Source organism: Schistocerca serialis, chromosome 6 (assembly GCF_023864345.2).
Source record: "Schistocerca serialis cubense isolate TAMUIC-IGC-003099 chromosome 6, iqSchSeri2.2, whole genome shotgun sequence".
Classification (NCBI taxonomy): Eukaryota; Metazoa; Arthropoda; class Insecta; order Orthoptera; family Acrididae; genus Schistocerca; species Schistocerca serialis.
The window spans coordinates 361441983-361463250 of record NC_064643.1 but is presented as its reverse complement, the minus strand read 5'-3'; the positions used below and the strand labels follow the sequence as shown (position 1 = coordinate 361463250).

Genomic DNA, 21268 nt, shown 5'->3' with positions numbered 1-21268 from the left:
AGTATGGTGGGTCTGACACACCGGTGTCAATGTGTTCTTTTTTCCATTTCCCGGAGTGTATGTTCCCTACCACTCATTAAATATGTAAGCCTGTACATTATCAACTTCTTCAGTCAACAATATTGCACAACTAACAAAGTGTTTAAGTGAACTAATTAAATCACTGCAATTACATTAGCAAGCAGTATGTAATGAGGAGTGAAATTAAATGGGTCTCAGCTTATTTATGGATCTAAAATTACTATCCACTCACTGCGTCCTTGATACGCTGTCATATTATCACTGTTATTGTTTATAAAATACTGGGAAGCCGAAAACTATAGCAGAAGAGATTGGACACTCAGTATGTTTCGTCTGACGTTATGATGCTCCCTATTTTCTGAGGATTATTTGTTGCTATGAGGTTAAGTACGTTAACACATCCATTTACACTTCGAGCGGTCTCTTGAACCAGTTGTCATAATAATTTTCAGAGAAATCATTCAGTACGATTTCGAACGACGATTTATGCTTACCATCGACTTTCAACGCGTAATTTCGGCTACATGTCGAGGGTAGACTGAAGTCACCACCAATTACAAAAATGGGTCAAATGGCTCTGAGCACTATGGGACTCAACTGCTGAGGTCATTAGTCCCCTAGAACTTAGAACTAGTTAAACCTAACTAACCTAAGGACATCACAAACATCCATGCCCGAGGCGGGATTCGAACCTGCGACCGTAGCGGTCTTGCGGTTCCAGACTGCAGCGCCTTTAACCGCACGGCCACTTCGGCCGGCCCACCAATTACACTATGTGATCAAAAGTATCCGGACAGCTGGCTGAAAATGACTTACAAGTTCGTGGCGCCCTCCATCGGTAATGCTGGAATTCGATATGGTGTTGGGCCACCCTTAGCCTTGATGACAGCTTCCATTATCGCAGGCATACGTTCAATCAGATGCTGGAAGGTTTCTTGGGGAATGACAGCGCATTCTTCACGGAGTGATGCACCGAGGAGAGGCATCGATGTCGGTCGGTGAGGCCTGGCACGAAGTCGGCGTTCCAAAACATTCCAAAGGTCTTCTATAGGATTCACGTCAGGAGTCGGTGCAAGCCAGTCCATTACAGGGATTGTCGTGTTATTACTTTTAACAGCATTCAAAGAAAAATAAGCAGTAAATCCACAGGGTGTCAAAAGTTAGGGTGTTCACGTGCTCTTGTGCTCTTGCACAACAGTCGCCACTGAGTACAAAAAAATGGTTCAAATGGCTCTGAGCACTATGGGACTTAACTGCTGTGGTCATCAGTCCCCTAGAACTTAGAACTACTTAAACCTAACTAACCTAAGGACATCACACACATCCATGCCCGAGGCAGGATTCGAACCTGCGACCGTAGCGGTCACGCGGTTCCGGACTGTAGCGCCTTTAACTGCACGGCCACTCCGGGTGGCCCACTGAGTACAGATAGCAGATCTACCATAGTACGCGATTAAAATGGTGTGACACCTGGTAACGTACCCGAAGTTGAATTACACGGGACAGTACGATTCTTGTAGCCAAACGTCTAAATTGCACACAGATTCACAGTAAAATTCTGGCAGTACATTGACCAGATGTAATGTCGCATCCAGCCATAGTGAAATGGCGCCAACGATTTGTCCTATGACGCACATACGTGGAAGACACTGATCGGCAAATCCATATCCTGTACGAAGCCATTTCCATCTTTTCAGGAAGCTGAAAGATCGTTTTGGGACGTTTTAGAACGATGAGGACGTTCGCAAAGCGGTTCTCGAATGGCTCCATGACAAATCAGAGGATTTCTATTGTCGAGGAAGTGAACAATTGGTAGAACGTTTCTATCGCTGTTTGAAGAGTCTTGGTGACTATGCTGAAATACAGCGTCATGAAGCTGTGTCACTCTCGAAGCGTTTTGCAGCGTTAAATGAAACTTACTTGGTCTGCCGTAATAATGACTAACTTAGTTGTTGAAGACGCCTCCCATATCATTACTCTGTAATCAGACACTAGAAGCGACGAGTCACATTTATTAAAATTCTCAAAATACTCAGAGAAAACAGGACAGAACGAAGTTCAGCATCTGTCTTATTTATTGCATTGCAGATCTGGATTTTTAACATAATTGCTATACATAGAGAACCAGACACTAAAACAGCACGTCGGACAAACGCCATGTCACAGTTCTACACAACTACAGTTCCACTACTGAAAACCGTTATAAGCAGCAGTTTAGACTTAACGTAATTACCAAGACACACATTCCAGTCTAACTCAGAATTGTAGAAGCATTAATCCAACTCAGACGACTGTTTAAGGAGCCATACAGCTAATCTCCGTGGCCGGCCGAGATGGCCGAGCGGTTCTAGGCGCTACAGTCAGGACCGTGTGACCGCTACGGTCGCAGGTAATAATCCTGCCTCGGGCATGGATGTGTGTGATGTCCTTAGCTTAGTTAGACTTAAGTAGTTCTAAGTTCTAGGGGGACTGATGACCTCAGAAGTTAAGTCCCACAGTGCTCAGAGCCAGTTGATCTCCGTTTACGTCCTATTGGACAGACAATGCACTATATTTATTGTTCACATGTAAAAGAAAAGGTTAAGCTCTTTTACGATTAGAATTCTTTGTATATTTATGTGTAAAAGTTTTTTATTTAACCTGTTATTTGACATATGGGCCACAAATAGAGGGCATTGGCTATCCAGTATGACGTAAAAAGAGGTTAGCTATATAGATTTGTAAACAGCGGCGTCAATTGGACTAATGCTTGTACATGCCTGACTTAGAATGGAATGTGTCGCTATAATTACATTCAGCCTACTTACTACTTACTACTTACACTGATGAGCCAAAACATAATGACCACCTGCTTAATAGCTTGTTTGTCCGTCTCTCAAACGAAACACGTCATTGATCTTGTGTATCACGGATCCGGCAGTCTGTGTGTAGGTTTGTGGAGATATGTGGCATTAGATGCCTACGCACAGGTCATGTAATTCGCGTAAACAACGGGCCATTGGTCGGCGTTCGCGTTGATGGCGCCCGATAGCGATATAGATGGCTTCCATAGGATTTGCATCAGGCAAATTTCGTCGCCGAGATATCAATGTGAGTTCACTAAAATGGTCCTCAAACCATTGTTGCACCGTTCTGGCTCCGAGACACGGACAGCTATACTGCTTGCCTTCGGGCAAGACATCAAGCATAACGGGATACAGGTGATCCGCAGCTGTTATCGCATATTCAGTTACTACCGCATGTCCCATGCAAACACAGGAGAATGCTCCCCGTAGCATAATACTGCTCACACCAACCTGCATCCGTGGCACGCTGCACGTTTCGAGCCGCGGTTCTCCTCGAAGACGGTGTTTGTGGAGACGAGCAGCGACCTAGTGTAGTAAAAATCCCGTTGGTCCCGTGCCCACTGCAGTCGAAACAGACGATGTTGCTGGGCGAACACATAGACATGGTCTGCTGCGCAAGTCCATGTTCAACAATCTACAATGAACGGTGTGGTCAGACACACTTGTACCTGCACCAGCACTGTGCTGTTTCGTCAGAGACGACACAGATCACCATCAACTCTACTTTTCACGACAGACAAGCCTCTGAAGCCCCCCTCCCCCTACCTCTCCCCCCTGCGGGTCAGGGAGCTAGAATAAGCCCGAGATATTACTGCCTATCGTAAGAGGCGACTAAAATGAGTCCCACACTTTTCGGCCTTATGAATTCAGGTCCCTTTCTATGATTTAACCTGCCACTTTCAAAATTCTACAGAAGTGCGGGCCATATGGGGAAGGACACCTTACGTGGTGGTCGGGGTATCCATAGTGCCCTTAGATTCGATCCCCTGAATCTCTTGTCATGGCTTTGCGTCTCCACTTGTGATTCAACTATTTTGGCGAGGACACTTTCCGGAGTCTGTCATCTTCTTCCGTTGTCTCCTGCCCTCTTTCGCCCCCAATGCAATATTGGATTTCTCTGCACCCAATATCCATCACGGTACCCGTATCCGTTGTGGTGGGGCTGGCATGTACCCATTTGGTGGTGGCCCCGTGACAGCACAGGGACTGCACTGCTGATGACTGAGCTGTCATGTATGCCAAGGAATAGATGTCCGTCTTCTTGGGGCATCAGGACTCCCAGCAACGGCTATCATGCCCGATGGCCTTTGCTGTGGCTAGGTGGCGCCTATGGGGAGAGCCCCTGATCCGAGTGGGTGGCTTCAGGGTGGATAACCCGCAATGAAGCGGACTAAGTCATCTCTTGCTGGAGACCGTACGGCGCTACATCAAGGGAGGAATGTAGGGCTTCAGAACGGAGAGAGCCATATTCGCATCGGTTTTTAGTCTGTAGCAGAACTGATGGGCAGTCCTTTCTACCTACGAAGCCTCAGTTTTTCTTTGAACCCCTTGAGGATAAATTTGGAGAAGTCGCAGCGCTGTCCAAGATGCGAAACGGCGCAGTCTTGATTCGGACAGCATCCCCAGCCCAATCCCAAGCGTTACTCGCCTGTGACAAGCTGGGTGATATTCCTGTTTCAGTGACTCCTCAACATGGTTCAGGGGACTATTTTCCATCGCGATCTTCTCTTGCAGTCTGACGACGAGCTCCGTGCCAATTTAGAACGGTGGGGTGTTCATTTCATCCGGCGCATTTACAGGGGACCCAGAGACAACAGGGTTGCTACCAGTGCCTTCATCTTGGCCTTTGAGGATGATTCATTGCCTGAAAAGGTGAAGGTGTTGGTTTACCACTGTGACATTAAACCATACATCCCTCCCCCTATGCGGTGCTTTAAGTGCTGGAAATTCTGGCACATGTCTTCCCCCTGCACTTCCAGCGCCACATGTCAAGACTGCGGACGTCCACTGCACCCAGGTACTCCATGTGTACCTCCTCCCACTTGCATCAGCTATGGAGAGCATCTCTCCCCCTGCTCACCAGACTGCCCAGTACTCCAAAAGGAACGGAAAATCATGGAGTACAAGACCCTGGACCAGTTGAATTACATAGAGGCTAAAAGTAAATCTGAAATATTACACCCCATTTGGTTGATGTCGGAACGTGCTGCAGCTATTTCACCATCGCTGTCCCAAGTGCCAGTGGTTCCTCACTCTATGCCACGAACAGTGGGCCCTCTGGACCACCAGAATGCATCTGCCCCCTTGGTGGTAGGGGGCAAATCTTCCTCCGTTGCTCCCAAAGCACCTACTTTGGGAGCAAGGCCCCCCCCCCCCCAAACACAGGGGATATCGGTCCCCTCCCCCCTGCTGGAGAAGCAACAGCCTTCTCCGGCTCATCTGGAAGGGATCCCTTGGGACCCTCTCTCCCAAGGTCTCCACTAATGCCATGGCGGACACTTGCCAGTGGCTCAAGGAGCCAAGCCTGCTGGACGAAGAGCTTCACAGTCTACCTCCATGCCTGAAGCTGCTTTGGAGAAACCTTCCCAGCAAGCCCCTATAGAGAAGCGAGAGAGCAAGCAAACTAAGAAGAAGTCTGCTAAGAAACAGTACCCTCTGGTGGCCCCAACACAACCACTCCCTATCAATTCTGCATCTGAGGATGCAGTTGAGATCTTAGCGTCCCCTGCGGACCTGGATCTCACTGATGCCTCATCCACCATAGAAATGGCTACAAATACTCAATCGGTGGCAGCAGGTGACCCTGAGGCATAACCTGCCTCCTTGCAGGCTTCATGCCTTCCCAGCCTCACGATAATGAAGTAAGACTGATTTCAGGTGTGCCGCAGGGTAGTGTTGTAGAACCGTTGCTATTCACAATATGTATAAATGACCTTGTGCATAACATCGGAAGTTCACTGAGGTTTTTTGCGGATGATGCTGTAGTATATTGAGAGTTTGTAACAATGAAAAATTGTTCTGAAATGCAGGAGGATCTGCAACGAATTGACGCATGGTGAAGGGAACGGCAATTTTACCTCAATGTAGACAACTGTAATGTGCTGCGAACACATAGAAAGAAAGATCTTTTATCAATTTGCTACAATATAGGAGGTCAGCAACTGGAAGCAGTTAATTCCATAAATTATCTGGTAGTAGGCATTAGGAGTGATCTAAAATGGAATGACCATATAAAATTAATCGTCGGTAAAGCAGATGCCAGACTGAGATTCATTGGAAGAATCCTAAGAAAATGCAGTCCGAAAACAAAGGAAGTAGGTTTAAGTACACTTGTTCGCCCACTGCTTGAATACTGCTCACCGGTGTGGGATTCGCACCAGACAGGTTTGATAGAAGAGATGGAGAAGATCCAATGGAGAGCAGCGCGCTTCGTTGCAGGCTCATTTAGTAATCGCGAAAGCATTACGGAGATGATAAATAGACTCCAGTGGAAGACTCTGCAAGAGAGACGCTGAGTACCTTGGAATGGGCTTTTGTTGAAGTTTCGAGAACATACCTTCACCGAGGAGTCAAGCAGTATATTGCTCCCTCCTACGTACATCTCGCGAAGAGACCATGAGGATAAAATCAGAGAGATTAGAGCCCACACAGAGGCATACCGACAATCCTTCTTTCCACGAACAATACGAGATTGGAATAGAAGGAAGAACCGATAGAAATACTCAAGGTACCCTCCGCCACACACCGTCGGGTGACTTGCGGGGTATAGTTGTAGATGTAGAACGTCATCCTCCAGTGGAATTGCAGTGGTTTTTTCCACCACCTGGCTGAGCTATGGCAAGTCTTAAGCTTTACACCTGCTTTCTGCGTTGCCTTCAGGAAACCTGGTGTCCGGAAACGCGGACCCCTGCCCTCTGTGGCCATAGGGGATATTACAAAAACCGTAGTGACTATAATACAGTGTAAGGTGGAGTTTGTAGCTACATCCTGAACGCAGTATGCAGTGAACCTGTGCCCCTTGAAACCCCTCTTGAAGCTGTGGCTGTCAGGATAAGGACATGCAGGAAATAGCTGTCTGCAAAATTTATCTTCCTCCAGATGGTGCAGTAACGCAGAACGCATTGGCTGCACTGATCAACTACTTAAGCCTTTACTATTTCTGGGAGATTTTAACGCTCATAACCCATTGTCGGGCGGCACTGTGCTTACAGACCGAGGCAGAGATGTCGAAAATTTGCTTTCACATCTCGACCTTTGCCTCTTAAAAACAGGAACCCCCACGCATTTCAGTGTGGCACATGGCACATACTCAGCCATTGATCTCTCGGTCTGCTGTCCTGGCTTTCTGCCATTATCCGCTGGAGAGAATATGACGACCTGTGTGGTATTGACCACTTCCCCATCTTCCTGTCACTGCCCCGGCGTCGGATCCACGGACGCCTGCCCAGATGGACTTTAAACAAGGCAGACTGGGACGCTTTCACCTCTGCTGTCACCGTTGACTCTCTCCCACATGGTAACATCGATGTGGTGGTTGAGCAGGTAACTACAAGGATCGTTTCTGCGGCGGAAAACGTGATCCCTCGTTCTTTAGGGTGCCCCCAGCGAAAGGCAGTTCCTTGGTGATCGCCAGAAGTCGCTGAGGCAATTAAGGAGCGTCGGCGATCTCTACAGCGGCCTAAGCAGCACCCTTCTCTGGAGCACCTCACAGCCTTTAAACAGCTCCCTGCCCGTGTTCACCAGCTTATCAAAAGACCGAAATAGGAGTGTTGAGAGAGATACATCTCGACCAATGGGTGCCATACGTCACCTTCCCAAGTCTGGGCAAAGATCAAACGAGTTTTTGGGTACCAGACCCCAACAGGTGTTCCCAGTGTTAACATGAATAGCGTGTCATCTACCGACGCAAATGCAATTGTCGAGCACTTTTATGAGCACTATGCTCAAGCTTCTGCATCGGAGAATTACCCCCCAACCTTTCGCACTCTCAAACGGTGGATGGAAGGGAGAGTCCTCTCGTTCACTACACGCCACAGTGAACCCTATAACGCCCCATTTACAGAGTGGGAGCTCCTCAGTGCCCTTGCACATTGCCCCGGCACAGCTCCTGGGCCAGATCTGATCCACAGTCAGATGATAAAACATCTCTCGTCTGACTACGGCCCAGATCAGGGATTACAATTTCAGTATCTATCTTAAGTCCTTGCCTTCTTGCCTTTACCACCTACACTCGAGGTCCATTCGTATACACCTCCATGGTGTACACCTAGGACGCCTGGACCTTTCACATGGCCCAAAGGACTCAGTTCACCCCGCGGCTCTCCGCTGTCAATTCCTCTCGATTCTTGACATGTACCGAGGCCATGAAGTGGTTGACATCGACGGCTCGATGGCAGATGATCACGTCGGCTTCAACTATGTCCATGGAGGACGTATTGAACAGCATTCCTTGCCCGATGGCTGCAGTGTTTTCACCGCAGAGCTGGTGGCTATATCTCGTGTTCTTGAGCACATATTGAGCACATCTTCTGTGTACTCGCTCCTTGAGCAGCCTACAAGCTATCGAACAGTGCTACCCTCGTCATCCTTCGGTAGCGACCATCCGGGAGTCCATCTGTGCCCTGGAATGGTCTGGTCTTTCAGTAGTGTTCGTGAGGACCCCAGGACACGTCGGAATCCCAGGCAACAAATTTCCTGACAGGCTGGCCAAACAGGCTACACGATAACTGCTTATGGAGATCGGCATTCCAGTAACTGACCTGCTTTCGTTTTTACGCCTCCAGGTTTTTCGGATTTGGGAGACGGAGTGGCATAGTCTCAGTATGCACAACAAACTGCGTGCCATTAAAGAGACTACGAATGAGTGGCATCCTCCAGGCGGGCCTATCGCAGGGGCTCTGTGTTTCTCTGCCGGCTCCGCATTGTCCACGCTTGGGCGACCCGCAGCTACCTCTTGCATCGTGAAGACCTGCCTCAGTGTCGATGCGACGCCCGGTTGACAGTGGCCCATATTCTGGTGCACTGTCTCACTTTGACTGCTCTGCGACGAAGTCTTCGGTTACTGGACTCGTTGCCGCTAATTTTATCTGACTACGCCTCATCGGCTGATTTAGTTTTATGTTTTGAATGTAAGGATGGGTTTTATCATTTGATCTAAGTTTCAGCGCTTATCCTTTGTCCCTCTGTGTCCACCACCCTAGTGCTTTTAGGATGGAGATTTTAATGTGTTGCACAATGGCTGGCTTCCCCTTTTTATTGTCATAGTCAGCCAGTCATGGTAATCTGTTTCGTCGTTTTAATCTCTTCTATTTGTTTCTTGCGTTCCTGTAGTTTTCTTCTCCCCTTTTGTCCATTTAAGTGTTTGTTACTCTTCGGCCGTTCTTGTGGTTTTGCCTTTCCCTCCGTTTTGTGTTGTCAGTCTCGTTTGTTTTATTCTCACCCTTGTGGCATTGTTTTATTCGGAACAAGGGACCGATGACCTAGCAGTTTGGTCCCTTCCCCCCTTTTGTAAACCAACCAACCTCCGAAGCCCTCGTTCTGTGAAGAGTCGTGGACGTCCAACCTTTCAACGCCTAGTGGTAGCTCCACAGTCCTTCCACCTCTTTCCATTCATACTCAAGACTGCAGCATGTGAATATTCGACCAGCTTCGTCATTTTCGAGATACTCGTTCACAGGCTCTGCGTAATAACAATTTGCACTTCCTCAAAGTCTCTTATCTCAATGGATTTCCCCATTTGTAGCCCATATCTTTGCTAGGGTGATGCCCCATCCATGTCTACTTCGTTCATCCGTTTACACACTTTTGCTTCCGCGTCACGTGCCCGCAACGTCACCAGGAGCCATTCAACTTCGCGGTGGGCAGTTGTCATAATGTTTTGGTTTATCAGTGTATAATGGTATGTAACAGTGGAACTGTAATTGCGTACAACTGTGACGTGGCATTTGTTGAGTGTGCTGTTAGCTGCTGTTTCTACACTCCTGGAAATGGAAAAAAGAACACATTGACACCGGTGTGTCAGACCCACCATACTTGCTCCGGACACTGTGAGAGGGCTGTACAAGCAATGATCACACGCACGGCACAGCGGACACACCAGGAACCGCGGTGTTGGCCGTCGAATGGCGCTAGCTGCGCAGCATTTGTGCACCGCCGCCGTCAGTGTCAGCCAGTTTGCCGTGGCATACGGAGCTCCATCGCAGTCTTTAACACTGGTAACATGCCGCGACAGCGTGGACGTGAACCGTATGTGCAGTTGACGGACTTTGAGCGAGGGCGTATAGTGGGCACGCGGGAGGCCGGGTGGACGTACCGCCGAATTGCTCTACACGTGGGGCGTGAGGTCTCCACAGTACATCGATGTTGTCGCCAGTGGTCGGCGGAAGGTGCACGTGCCCGTCGACCTGGGACCGGACCGCAGCGACGCACGGATGCACGCCAAGACCGTAGGATCCTACGCAGTGCCGTAGGGGACCGCACCGCCACTTCCCAGCAAATTAGGGACACTGTTGCTCCTGGGGTATCGGCGAGGACCATTCACAACCGTCTCCATGAAGCTGGGCTACGGTCCCACACACCGTTAGGCCGTCTTCCGCTCACGCCCCAACATCGTGCAGCCCGCCTCCAGTGGTGTCGCGACAGGCGTGAATGGAGGGACGAATGGAGACGTGTCGTCTTCAGCGACGAGAGTCGCTTCTGCCTTGGTGCCAATGATGGTCGTATGCGTGTTTGGCGCCGTGCAGGTGAGCGCCACAATCAGGACTGCATACGACCGAGGCACACAGGGCCAACACCCGGCATCATGGTGTGGGGAGCGATCTCCTACACTGGCCGTACACCACTGGTGATCGTCGAGGGGACACTGAATAGTGCACGGTACATCCAAACCGTCATCGAACTCATCGTTCTACCATTCCTAGACCGGCAAGGGAACTTGCTGTTCCAACAGGACAATGCACGTCCGCATGTATCCCGTGCCACCCAACGTGCTCTAGAAGGTGTAAGTCAACTACCCTGGCCAGCAAGATCTCCGGATCTGTCCCCCATTGAGCATGTTTGGGACTGGATGAAGCGTCGTCTCACGCGGTCTGCACGTCCAGCACGAACGCTGGTCCAACTGAGGCGCCAGGTGGAAATGGCATGGCTAGCCGTTCCACAGGACTACATCCAGCATCTCTACGATCGTCTCCATGGGAGAATAGCAGCCTGCATTGCTGCGAAAGGTGGATGTACACTGTACTAGTGCCGACATTGTGCATGCTCTGTTGCCGGTGTCTATGTGCCTGTGGTTCTGTCAGTGTGATCATGTGATGTATCTGACCTCAGGAATGTGTCAATAAAGTTTCCCCTTCCTGGGACAATGAATTCACGGTGTTCTTATTTCAATTTCCAGGAGTGTATGTCTGAGTCTTGTATTATTTGTATTTATAGCACTAATGAGAGCTACGCTGTCAGTTGGAATGTAGATCTGCAGTGCAATAAAAACGGCAGATGATATTACGACCTATGTGGACCTTCTTTCTGTCCTAGATTACATCATCGTCGTGGGGCACAATCATTCCCACGGAATCTAACATAACTCAGGAAATATTCCTGAAAGTGTCCCGTATGAGTGGACAGAGCAGTGCAGATCGCCTTGTGGTTACAGGTTCGGAGCAGGGGCCCCACGAGAAGAAGCTGCTGAACCGGCTGCTGGGCGCCTACAACACGCTGGAGAGGCCCGTCGCCAACGAGTCGGAGCCGCTGGAAGTCAAGTTCGGCCTGACGCTGCAGCAGATCATAGACGTGGTGAGTCCCGCGCCGTGCCACGCTGCGCCGCGCCCAGCCTCCTCGACGCTCTCCGCCCGCGCAGCGCTGCAGCAGCCCCATATCCCACTCACCTACTGCTGCTTAGGCACAGAGTCTGCAAATACTACTATACGATATGACCCCGCGAATAGGCACCGCTGTGTTGTCACACAGAGCATTTCACTCTCCATTCTTGTGTCCCACAACCATGCTGAGCAGGCTTTGTGATAAACTTCTTACTCTAAAAGCTGCAAAGTTAGACCTCTTTCAACAAAATTTGAAACCAATGTCCTCATCTCACCGGGCGACAGTCCAATGGACCACCATAACTCTCTCCGTCCTACTCCCACAGTTGAAGACACAGCCCGCCTCATCGTAGCACTCCTGAAAGACATCCACCTTTTCCTCAAATCCTCCGACAAATTCTGAGTCCGTCACAGTCTGAATTCCAGAACGGCCACCTACCATTTCACTCACAATATGCTGAAATACCTGATTGGCAAGATTTCACCTAGTGACATTCTTTTGTGGTCTGACCAAGGCATTTGACAGAGCAAATCACAACATTCTTTTGGAGAAAGATGAAATTCATCACTTTCGATGTACACTGAGTAAGTGAATCACTTAATATTTCCTTCTCCCGAACAGGCCATGAAGGCCCAAGGATACCGACCGGCCGCCGTGTAATCTTCAGCCCATAGGCGTTACTGGATGCGGATATGGAGTCACTTAATATTTGCATGACAGAGAGCAAAGGATCGTGATGAATCTTCTGCTGAGTGGGAAAAAGCTACTACCGATGTCCCACAGGGTTCAATTCCGGGACAACTCCTGTCCTTGCCACAAATAAATGGCCTTTCATCTTGGACTAATGGAGCAGAAGCAGTGTTTTTTTATTATGCAAATTTGCGTCTGGCCAGAGCGTACTTGGGTAAAATTAGCCAGTTTTCCTTTTCTTGTACAGGCCTCATTTTCAGGCTGTTTTCCTTACGTTACTTTTGTTTTCGCGGTCATGACAAGCATCCATGCTGTACACGCATAACAAAAACGACTTTGTATATTCGAATAAATACGTAAGGCCTCAGTGTAAGATTATATATTGCTATCTGATTTTCGGAAATCATTTCTCATGTAAATTTCTGGCGAATGCATTAAATTGAAGGAACTGAGTCCACCATACCAGCCACTATATAACACCAATAAACGAAATACTCGAAAGCATTATCAATGTGTTTGGTAAATGGTCTATCGAGTAACATAGAAAAGAATGTGTACAAGATAAGATATGCAGCGGTAACAGTACAGCACAGAGGAAAGGAAATCTTAAAACTAATTGTTCAAATTCATGGTGTGCATTTTGATTAGAATTTGAAGCGAAAATCACATATTATAGATCTTCTCAAACAATTAAGTTCAGTAATATTTGCTCCCATGTAATTGCTGATTTTGATAACAAAATCATTAGCAAATTACTTTGCTTACTGGGGCATTAATTTTCTTGAGCATTTCGACACAAAGATACAAAATATTAATTGCACACAAAAGTGACTCACGTATAGATAATATCAGGGGCCCTTTCTCGAATTTCACGTAAGCAACTGCATAAAAAAATTAGGCATACTAGGATGAGCCTCAAAATACATTTACACTCTTACAGAGTTTGTTGCGAAGGATCAGGCACAATTTAAAAATAATAGTAGCGTTTTTAAATATGACACTGGGTAAAGAATAGCCTTCAACTTACTTGCTCAGAAACTGTAAACAATGTCAAGATAAAAATATTTGAGCACCTCCATTGCGAATAACAAAACTAAACATAAATTGAAATCATTTCTATTTGAAAATTTCTTCTGTGTCATAGACGAATTTCTGAATGGATAGTAAGTATCTGGTTGCGTCACAGTCATAAAATTTCGTTGTACGTCACGAAAAAATAAAAAATAAAAGGAGGAAGGAATAGAGTAAGTGGCCTGCATATAGCCGTAGATTCGGAAGAAAAATGGACTGTATTTATTAACCTACTGCCACTTGCCACATTATAGTAAGCTGCGGCAAATTTGATACACAGAACATGCAAGAAACTAAACTCTGCCAAATTTTCCTCAGAGCTCAATCTGTCATGCACCTTAACGTCATAGCTACCAATTCCCAAGCCAGGCACACTTCGTCGCCCCTGGTCTAATCTACCCAATCCTACATCCTACTTTCTCAGATCCAGTGAAGCTACAACGGCAAGTAACTCTCTCCGTCCTACTCCCACAGTTAAAGACACAGTCCGCCTCATCGTAGCACTCCTGAAAAACATCCACCTTTTCCTCACATCCTCCGACAAATTCTGAGTCAGTCACAGTCTGAATTCCAGAACGGCCGTGTTTCCCGTGGAAACCACACATCTCAACACCTCAAAACCTTCTTTTCCGATCCCTTCCAATCCCACTTCTACTTCATTGCAACCTCACCCGCAATCTGATACCCACACCCTGCACTTGCCATACGGTCCGCATACTCACACACATATTCCAACACAAAACATCCGCAGACATGTTATCCCCATCAAAATTCATATCTCATAGTTAATAGGAGCACTCACATCTCATTCTCATACATCATGAAATAATGTACATCATCATTATCTTAGTAAATACTTCATCTTCAGTGTTTCCTTAAAGAAAAAATTAAGTTATCTATTTTGTGCAATGTGCAGCTGTAGAGTGAATGTTGGAGTGTTGTCAGCGCACCCTAGCCTGTGAGGAACAAGAGTATGAAGCAGCAATAAAGAAAAATATGTAAGTTTGTAGGCTTTTATATCTGGAATAAATTTCCATAAAATTCTTCTAGCCCTCAGCCCGCATAGCGCTGTAAAATGCTGAACCAACGTTACGATAAGTGGCTGTCGTGAGTGTATGTAATACTACTAGGGCAGCGCAACTTAACCACTGTCTTCACTCCTACAAATGTTGTTGTTGTTGTGGTCTTCAGCCTGACGACTGACCTTGTGCAGTACTCCTGCTGCGCTCTCCTGCACAACCATCTTCATCTAAGAATAACTACTGCAACCTACATCCTGCTGAACCTGTTTACTGTGCTCATCTCTTGGTCGCCCTCAAAATCTTTATCTCCCTCCAATACTAAATTTGTGATCCCTTGATGTGTCAGAATGTGTCCTATCAATCGATCCGTTCTTTTAGTCAAGAAATGACACACATTTCTTTTCTCCCCAGTTATATTCAGTACTTCCTCATAAGTACGCAGTCTACATACCCAATCATCAGCATTTTTCTGTTGCACTACATTTCAAAAGTTTCTATTCTCTTTTTGTCTGAATTGTTTATCGTCCACATTTCACTTCCATATAAGGCTAGGTTCCACACAAATTCCTTCATAGAAGACTACTTAACACTTAAATCTATATTCGATGTTTACAAATTTCTCTTCTTCAGAAACGCTTTTCCTTCCATTGACAGTATTCATTTTATATACTCTCTATTTCGGCCATCATTTTCCTGTCGAAATAGCAGAACTCAATTACTAGTTTTAGTGTCTCGTTCTCTAATCTATTTCTCTCAACATCGCCTGTTTTAATTCGACTATATTCGATTATCTTTGATTTACTTTTGTTGACGTTCATCTTATATCGTCCTTTGAAGACGCTGTCCATTCCACTCAACTGCTCTTCCAAATCCTTTGCTGTCTCTCACAGAATTAAAATATCATCGACAAACGTCAATTTTTTTATTTATTCTCCCTGAACTTTCATTCGTTCTCCGTATTGTTCCTTGGTTTCCTTTACCGCTTGGTGAATTGAATAATATTGCGGACAGGCTCTATCTCACTCCCTTCTCAACCACTGCTTCCCTTTGACGTTTCTGGACGCTTGTAACTGCCGTCTGGTTCCTGTACAAGCTGTATATACTCCTTCGTTTCCTGTATTTTATTGCCATTGCCTTCAGAATTTCAGAGAGTGTATTCCAGTCGACATCGTCACAAGCTTTCTCCAAATCTACAAGAACTATAAACGTAGGTTTGGCTTTCGATTCTCTTCTTTTTGTGTTCTAAGATAAAGGGTCAGTATTACTTCGCCTGTGCCTACATTTCTCCTGAATCCAAGCTGATCTTCCCCGAGGTCGGCTTACCACGTTTTTCCATTCTTCTGTCAACAATTCCTTTAGTATTTTGCAGCCATGAATTACTAAACTGATAATTCTGTAATATTCATACCTCTCAGTACCTGCTTTCTTCCTAAAAAGGAACGAATAAAAATTCATCATATCAATGGACACCAGGACAGTAGTACAGTGTTACGTAACCTGACGGAGGCTTAAGCGTTCATACATCTTTTTATATTATGATACGGTTTACTACAGCCAGAAGAATGTGATGGAAATGTGTAATAAAATATCGTATGAAATATATAGTGCAATTTTCTGGCCACAGGAGTTTATATAAAAATACCAATATTTCAAACGTTTAAAACTATGTGTCAGACCGGAACACGAACCCAAAATCTTTGCCTTTCTCGATAAAATGCTCTACCAAATGAACTATGCAGACACTCACATCATTACTTCCGCCAGTATCTACCTTCATAACTTCATTCAAGAGCCGGCCGGTGTGGCCGAGCGGTTCTAAGCGCTTCAGTCTGGAGCCGCGCGACTGCTACGGTCGCAGGTTCGAATCCTGCCTCGGGCACGGATGTGTGTGATGTCCTTAGGTTAGTTAGGTTTAAGTAGTTCTAAGTTCTAGGGGACTGATGACCTCAGATGTTAAGTCCCATAGTGCTCAGAGCCATTTGAACCCGTTTCATTCCAGATCTCTTGGATACCTTGCGAGAATTCCACGCATCTCACACATTCCATTCTCTATATTCCCATTGAATTTTAGCACTGTACTGTTCACTCTATTATTCTGAACGTTCACCTTGTTAGTACTTTTAGACATATTACTTTCCACGGCTGTTATGCGGAGAATTCCTCATTTCTTATTTCATTGGCCCACTTAATCTTCGGAAACATAGATACAGCACATCTCAACGACCATGATTCTTTTCTTTCTGGGGTTTCCCCAATTCAGGATTCCTTTCCTTAACAGTTGTGCTACAGATGCAGATTTTCAGAAATTTTCTTGTCATGTTAAGAGCGTTTCTTTCCTACTAGCAGAATCCTTCTGGCGAACCAAGCTCTCCTCGCCTGTCGTAATCTGCTTCTTACGGGTTTGGTTTATTACTTGAAAACAACGACAAACTGCCTTATTTTTTTTATCTTTACTTAGTTTATTCTGAGTTCATAGTCCATACGCTTTAGACTGTACATTACATTCAACAAGACCTGAAATTCTTCCTCGTTTTCTCAGAGGATAGCATGTCATTAGTGTTATCGTTGATATCTTTTTACCATTTCGAAAGCTTTCCTTCAAATCCTTCCACGCATCTTCGATGTGCAGGTAGAGCGATAGAGTAGAAACACTGCATCCTAGCTAACGCCGTTTTCATTCCACGAGTTTCTCTGCTGGTCATTCGTTCTTATTACGTTCTTATTATTCATACTTGGCTCTCACATATTCTGTATATTTTCTCTCTTTCCTTTCAGATTATGCCCGTTTTTGTGCAGTTTTCTGATAACTTGCAACACTTATACATTCTCGATCTTTTTTCTGTGTTGACAAATTCTAGTAGAGTGCCTTTATTTTTGTTATATCTTGCTTGCATTTTCAAGTTATAAATCAGAATTGTATCTCACGAGTCTTTATCTTTCATAAAATCAGATTGATCATAGTCTAACAAATCTTAATTATCCGTTCTGTTCTAAATTATTCTCGTTAGAATTTTGGGTGTGTTAACCGTAAAGCTGCTGTTATGATAATTCTTCTATCTGCCCTTAATAGATTGAGTATTGTGTAGATAATAGTTTCAAAAACTGCGATGAGTGTCTCCAGCATCCTGTATTTTCTCCTCCGTCCGGAGGGAAAGATAGGCGTCACTGGACGCGGATACGGAGGAGCATGCTATCAGAACACCGCTCTCCCGGCCGTTGTCAGTTTTCATGATATGAGTGTTGTCTTCATCATCATTTCATCCTCATCCAGCGCGCAGGTCGCCCAGTGTGGCGTCGAAAGGCCTGCACCAAGGCGGCCGGACCTGACCCATAAGGGGCCTCCCGGCCAATGACGCCAAACGCTCATTTCCATCCTCTCAGTCTCTATCTCTCAGTCAAGTAGTTCCTCAATTTGCCTCACAAGGGCTGAGTGCAGCCCGCATGCCAACAGCGCTCGGTAGACTGGTCGGTCACCCATCCAAGTGCTGGTCAAGCCTGACAGGGTTTAACTTCAGTGATCTGACGGTAACTGGTGTTACCCCTGCGGCAAGGGCATTGGCGCAATATATATTCTTAACAGAAAATAATCAATGCTAAATACAATATAGTCGAAACTTCAGCATGGAAACATGATTGATGGCGGGAATGACGAAAAAGTAACACTTCGCAAAATGCTTACCAGTGTAGCACTGTCTTCGGCAGAAATGTTAAATCCGGTTTCACTTGGAAGTACCATGGACAGTTCACTCTACAGCGGCTAGAGTTTTACACTGAAAATTCGTATACTGAGATAGTGATATGCTATTGTAATATCCTTCTTTTCAACCTAGTTCTCGTATAGCTGATGTAATTCTGTGGAATATCAGACCGATAAGTATTATAGAACTATGTTCAACACACTTGGCAACATAGTCTTAAGACCATGCCGACAAACCCTAATGTTTTAATTAAAAGAGAATTTAAAAGGTAGCGTTATTTACGAGCAAACCCTGAAGGACAGTTTCCGCTGAGTAACTATGTGAAACGTGAAATAGCGCCTCACTCAAAGGGGCGGAGCCTTAATCCAGTTGGCCTGTGCAGGATAGAAGTGCTCTGTCAGTTCAATGAAGTTTGCTTCAAACGGCAGAGCTAATTATTCACAGGAACTCAGCGTGTTGTCGGGGCGTCGTGTAATCAAAGGGATTTTAGCCCCACCAGAGAGTATAGAGCGCGCGCCCGCTGCGCAGCGTGCATCTCTCACAGCATGCCGCGCTAGCTGTCTACAAGGAAAGACTTTAAAAAGAATATAAGAAAATCGGACAAAAAATTTGTCTCCACCTTGAGCCATTACGCTATTATCATGTACCACCGTCTTCAGCCGTGATAACGGCCAAAATAGGCTTGTAAGAGAGTCTACACCTATATCTACATGATAACTCTGAAATTCATAGTTATTTGTTTGTCAGAGAGGTTTCTCTGTCGTTCCACTCTCGAGTAGCATGTGGAAAAAATTAACATCTAAATATTTCCGCCTAAGCTCTGACTTCTCTTATTTCAGCACCATGATTATTTCTCTCTGCATAGATGGTAAAAATCAAAATGATTTAGTTTTCTGAAGAAACATTTAACGATTGTATTTCGTGAAAAGATCTCGCCGGACGGGAAAACGCCTTTTTAACATATCCGTGACACTCTCTTCCCTGCTTCGCGATAATACGACACGAGCTGCCCTTTCTCTATGAGTCCTGCCAGTTCAGAACCCCATACCGCGCAGCAGTACTCCAATCGAGGACGGACAGGCGTAGAGTGAGCTATTTCTTTAGTAGACTGGTTGCATTTTCTAAGTGTCGTGGCAATAAAATACAATGTTTTGTTCACTTTCCACGCCAACGTATTATATGCGATGGTTCCAACTTAGGTTGCTCATAATTGTAATTCCTAGATATGCAGTTCGATCGGCACCGTTAAATTTGTTACTTATTATCAAACCGAAATTTAACGAAATTTTTGTAGTACTCCTGTGGAACACTTCACATTTTGTACTGTTCACGATGAATTGTCACTTTTCGCACCGTGAAAATATTTAGTCCAAATTACATCGTAATTCGTTTTGATCTTCTGATGACTTCATCTGCAAAAAGTCTAAGAGGTTTATACAGGGTCTGTAGTTTCGTGTGTACACTGGCTCAAGTGGAAAAACTTATTCACAACCATCATGAACGTTGTCCTTAGAGCATGGCGGTAAAACTTGACGATCCAAAGTGCAAACTATTCGACCGAAAGATCCAGCGTGACTTGTACAGGCTCCCCCGTAAAAAGAGCCACTACGTTCAAACCAATGGTTACGTCGTTTCCATCTCTCTTAATTTTCTTGGGTGTCTCAAGAAATGTCTGTGAGCTGACGACCTAGCGTTCACAAAGTCCCATTTTGAGTAATAATAAACCTACCAGGTGTTTTGCCAGTCTGTAAGTGGGCGAACTGATTGCACTAACAATAGCCTTAGACGGGTATCTTCCTTGTGCATCTTCAACATTCCATAAAGTCTTTGAGGTCTGGTAGCAGGAGGCATAAATTTCTTCATCACATCGTTTGGCGAACTAGGACATTTTCACAACATCCCTGTCTTTCTGATGATGGCCTGTATCAGATCTACTGAGCTTCCAGTACGTATTATCTTCTAACAAATGTAGCACCTTCAGCAGCAGTCAGTGTTTTTTTTTTTTTTAAATGCTCCTGACGACGATGGCGGAGAATCCATCGAAAGCTCTAGGTTCTTATCCAAAATAACGTGGCTTGTAAATTAACAAGAATTAATTCAGCCATGCAGCCACCGAAGACTCCGTGGACACAGTCGCTGTCCTGTTCAAAATAAACGACAGTGGCGATACAGAATGCGTAAATATACACTACACTACACAGTTAATATTGAGGTTCTAATAATTATACCACAATGGTCTGTATCTACCCTGCCTAAAATCGTAGTAGCGATGTGCGCACCTCACACCATTAGGCATAAATACAAACTCCCTATAGGCATCTCGAAAACTGTCAATCAGTTGCTGCAAATTAGGCTTGTAGTACCACAACTCCTCTAATACAATTACAGCAGCAGAATAATTAATCTTATTTCCATAAAATGTTAAAGCTAAATCGTCGATTCGTTGCTGAGTAGTAGGAACAAGGAAGGCCAGGCGCAGGTCGTCTGGGTAGTTCCGGATATGGTCCCAGTTTCCATAAAAAAAATTCCAACGCAGACATATGCTGTAAAGAACAATCTTTATTTAGAATGTAACCGTACCTTTACGTTTACAGAAAGTCATATACACTCTGTCCCTAACTACAAACGTTACATATTTTACTTCACTTTGTACAACATCGTTTTTCGCTGGTTCGTCTCCAGCTATTTCTAAACCAATATAAAATGGAGTAACACCTTGAAACAGTTTGTTCTTACAATTGCATAGGGAGTTTCCATAAAAAAATTCCAACGCAGATATATGCTGTAAAGAATAATCTTTATTTAGAATGTAACCGTACCTTTACGTTTACAGAAAGTCATATACACTCTGTTCCTAACTACAAACGTTACATATTTTACTTCACTTTGTACAACATCGTTTTTCGCTGGTTTGTCTCCAGCTATTTCTAAACCAATATAAAATGGATTGACACCTTGAAACAGTTTGTTCTTACAATTGCATTGATTCTCCAAATCGGTCCACGATTTTACTTTAGTTATATCTGCACTGGTCTCTGGCTTTGAAAACGTAACAAATTTAAAACGATTCCTTCTACTGTACTTTCGCCAAGAAACGCCTGAAGAA

At 45.3% G+C, this 21268-nt stretch overlaps 1 protein-coding gene across 1 annotated transcript in view; it reads left to right on the top strand.

Moving 5' to 3' along the window:
- The first annotated feature begins 11474 nt into the window (after positions 1 to 11474).
- The window catches only part of LOC126484872 (neuronal acetylcholine receptor subunit alpha-7-like), a 330385-nt gene continuing 320591 nt past the window's right edge, over positions 11475 to 21268 (top strand). Inside the window, exon 1 of the mRNA XM_050108467.1 lies at positions 11475 to 11654. Within this exon, the coding sequence (XP_049964424.1) occupies positions 11475 to 11654 (180 nt within the window). The remainder of the gene's footprint in view (positions 11655 to 21268) is intronic.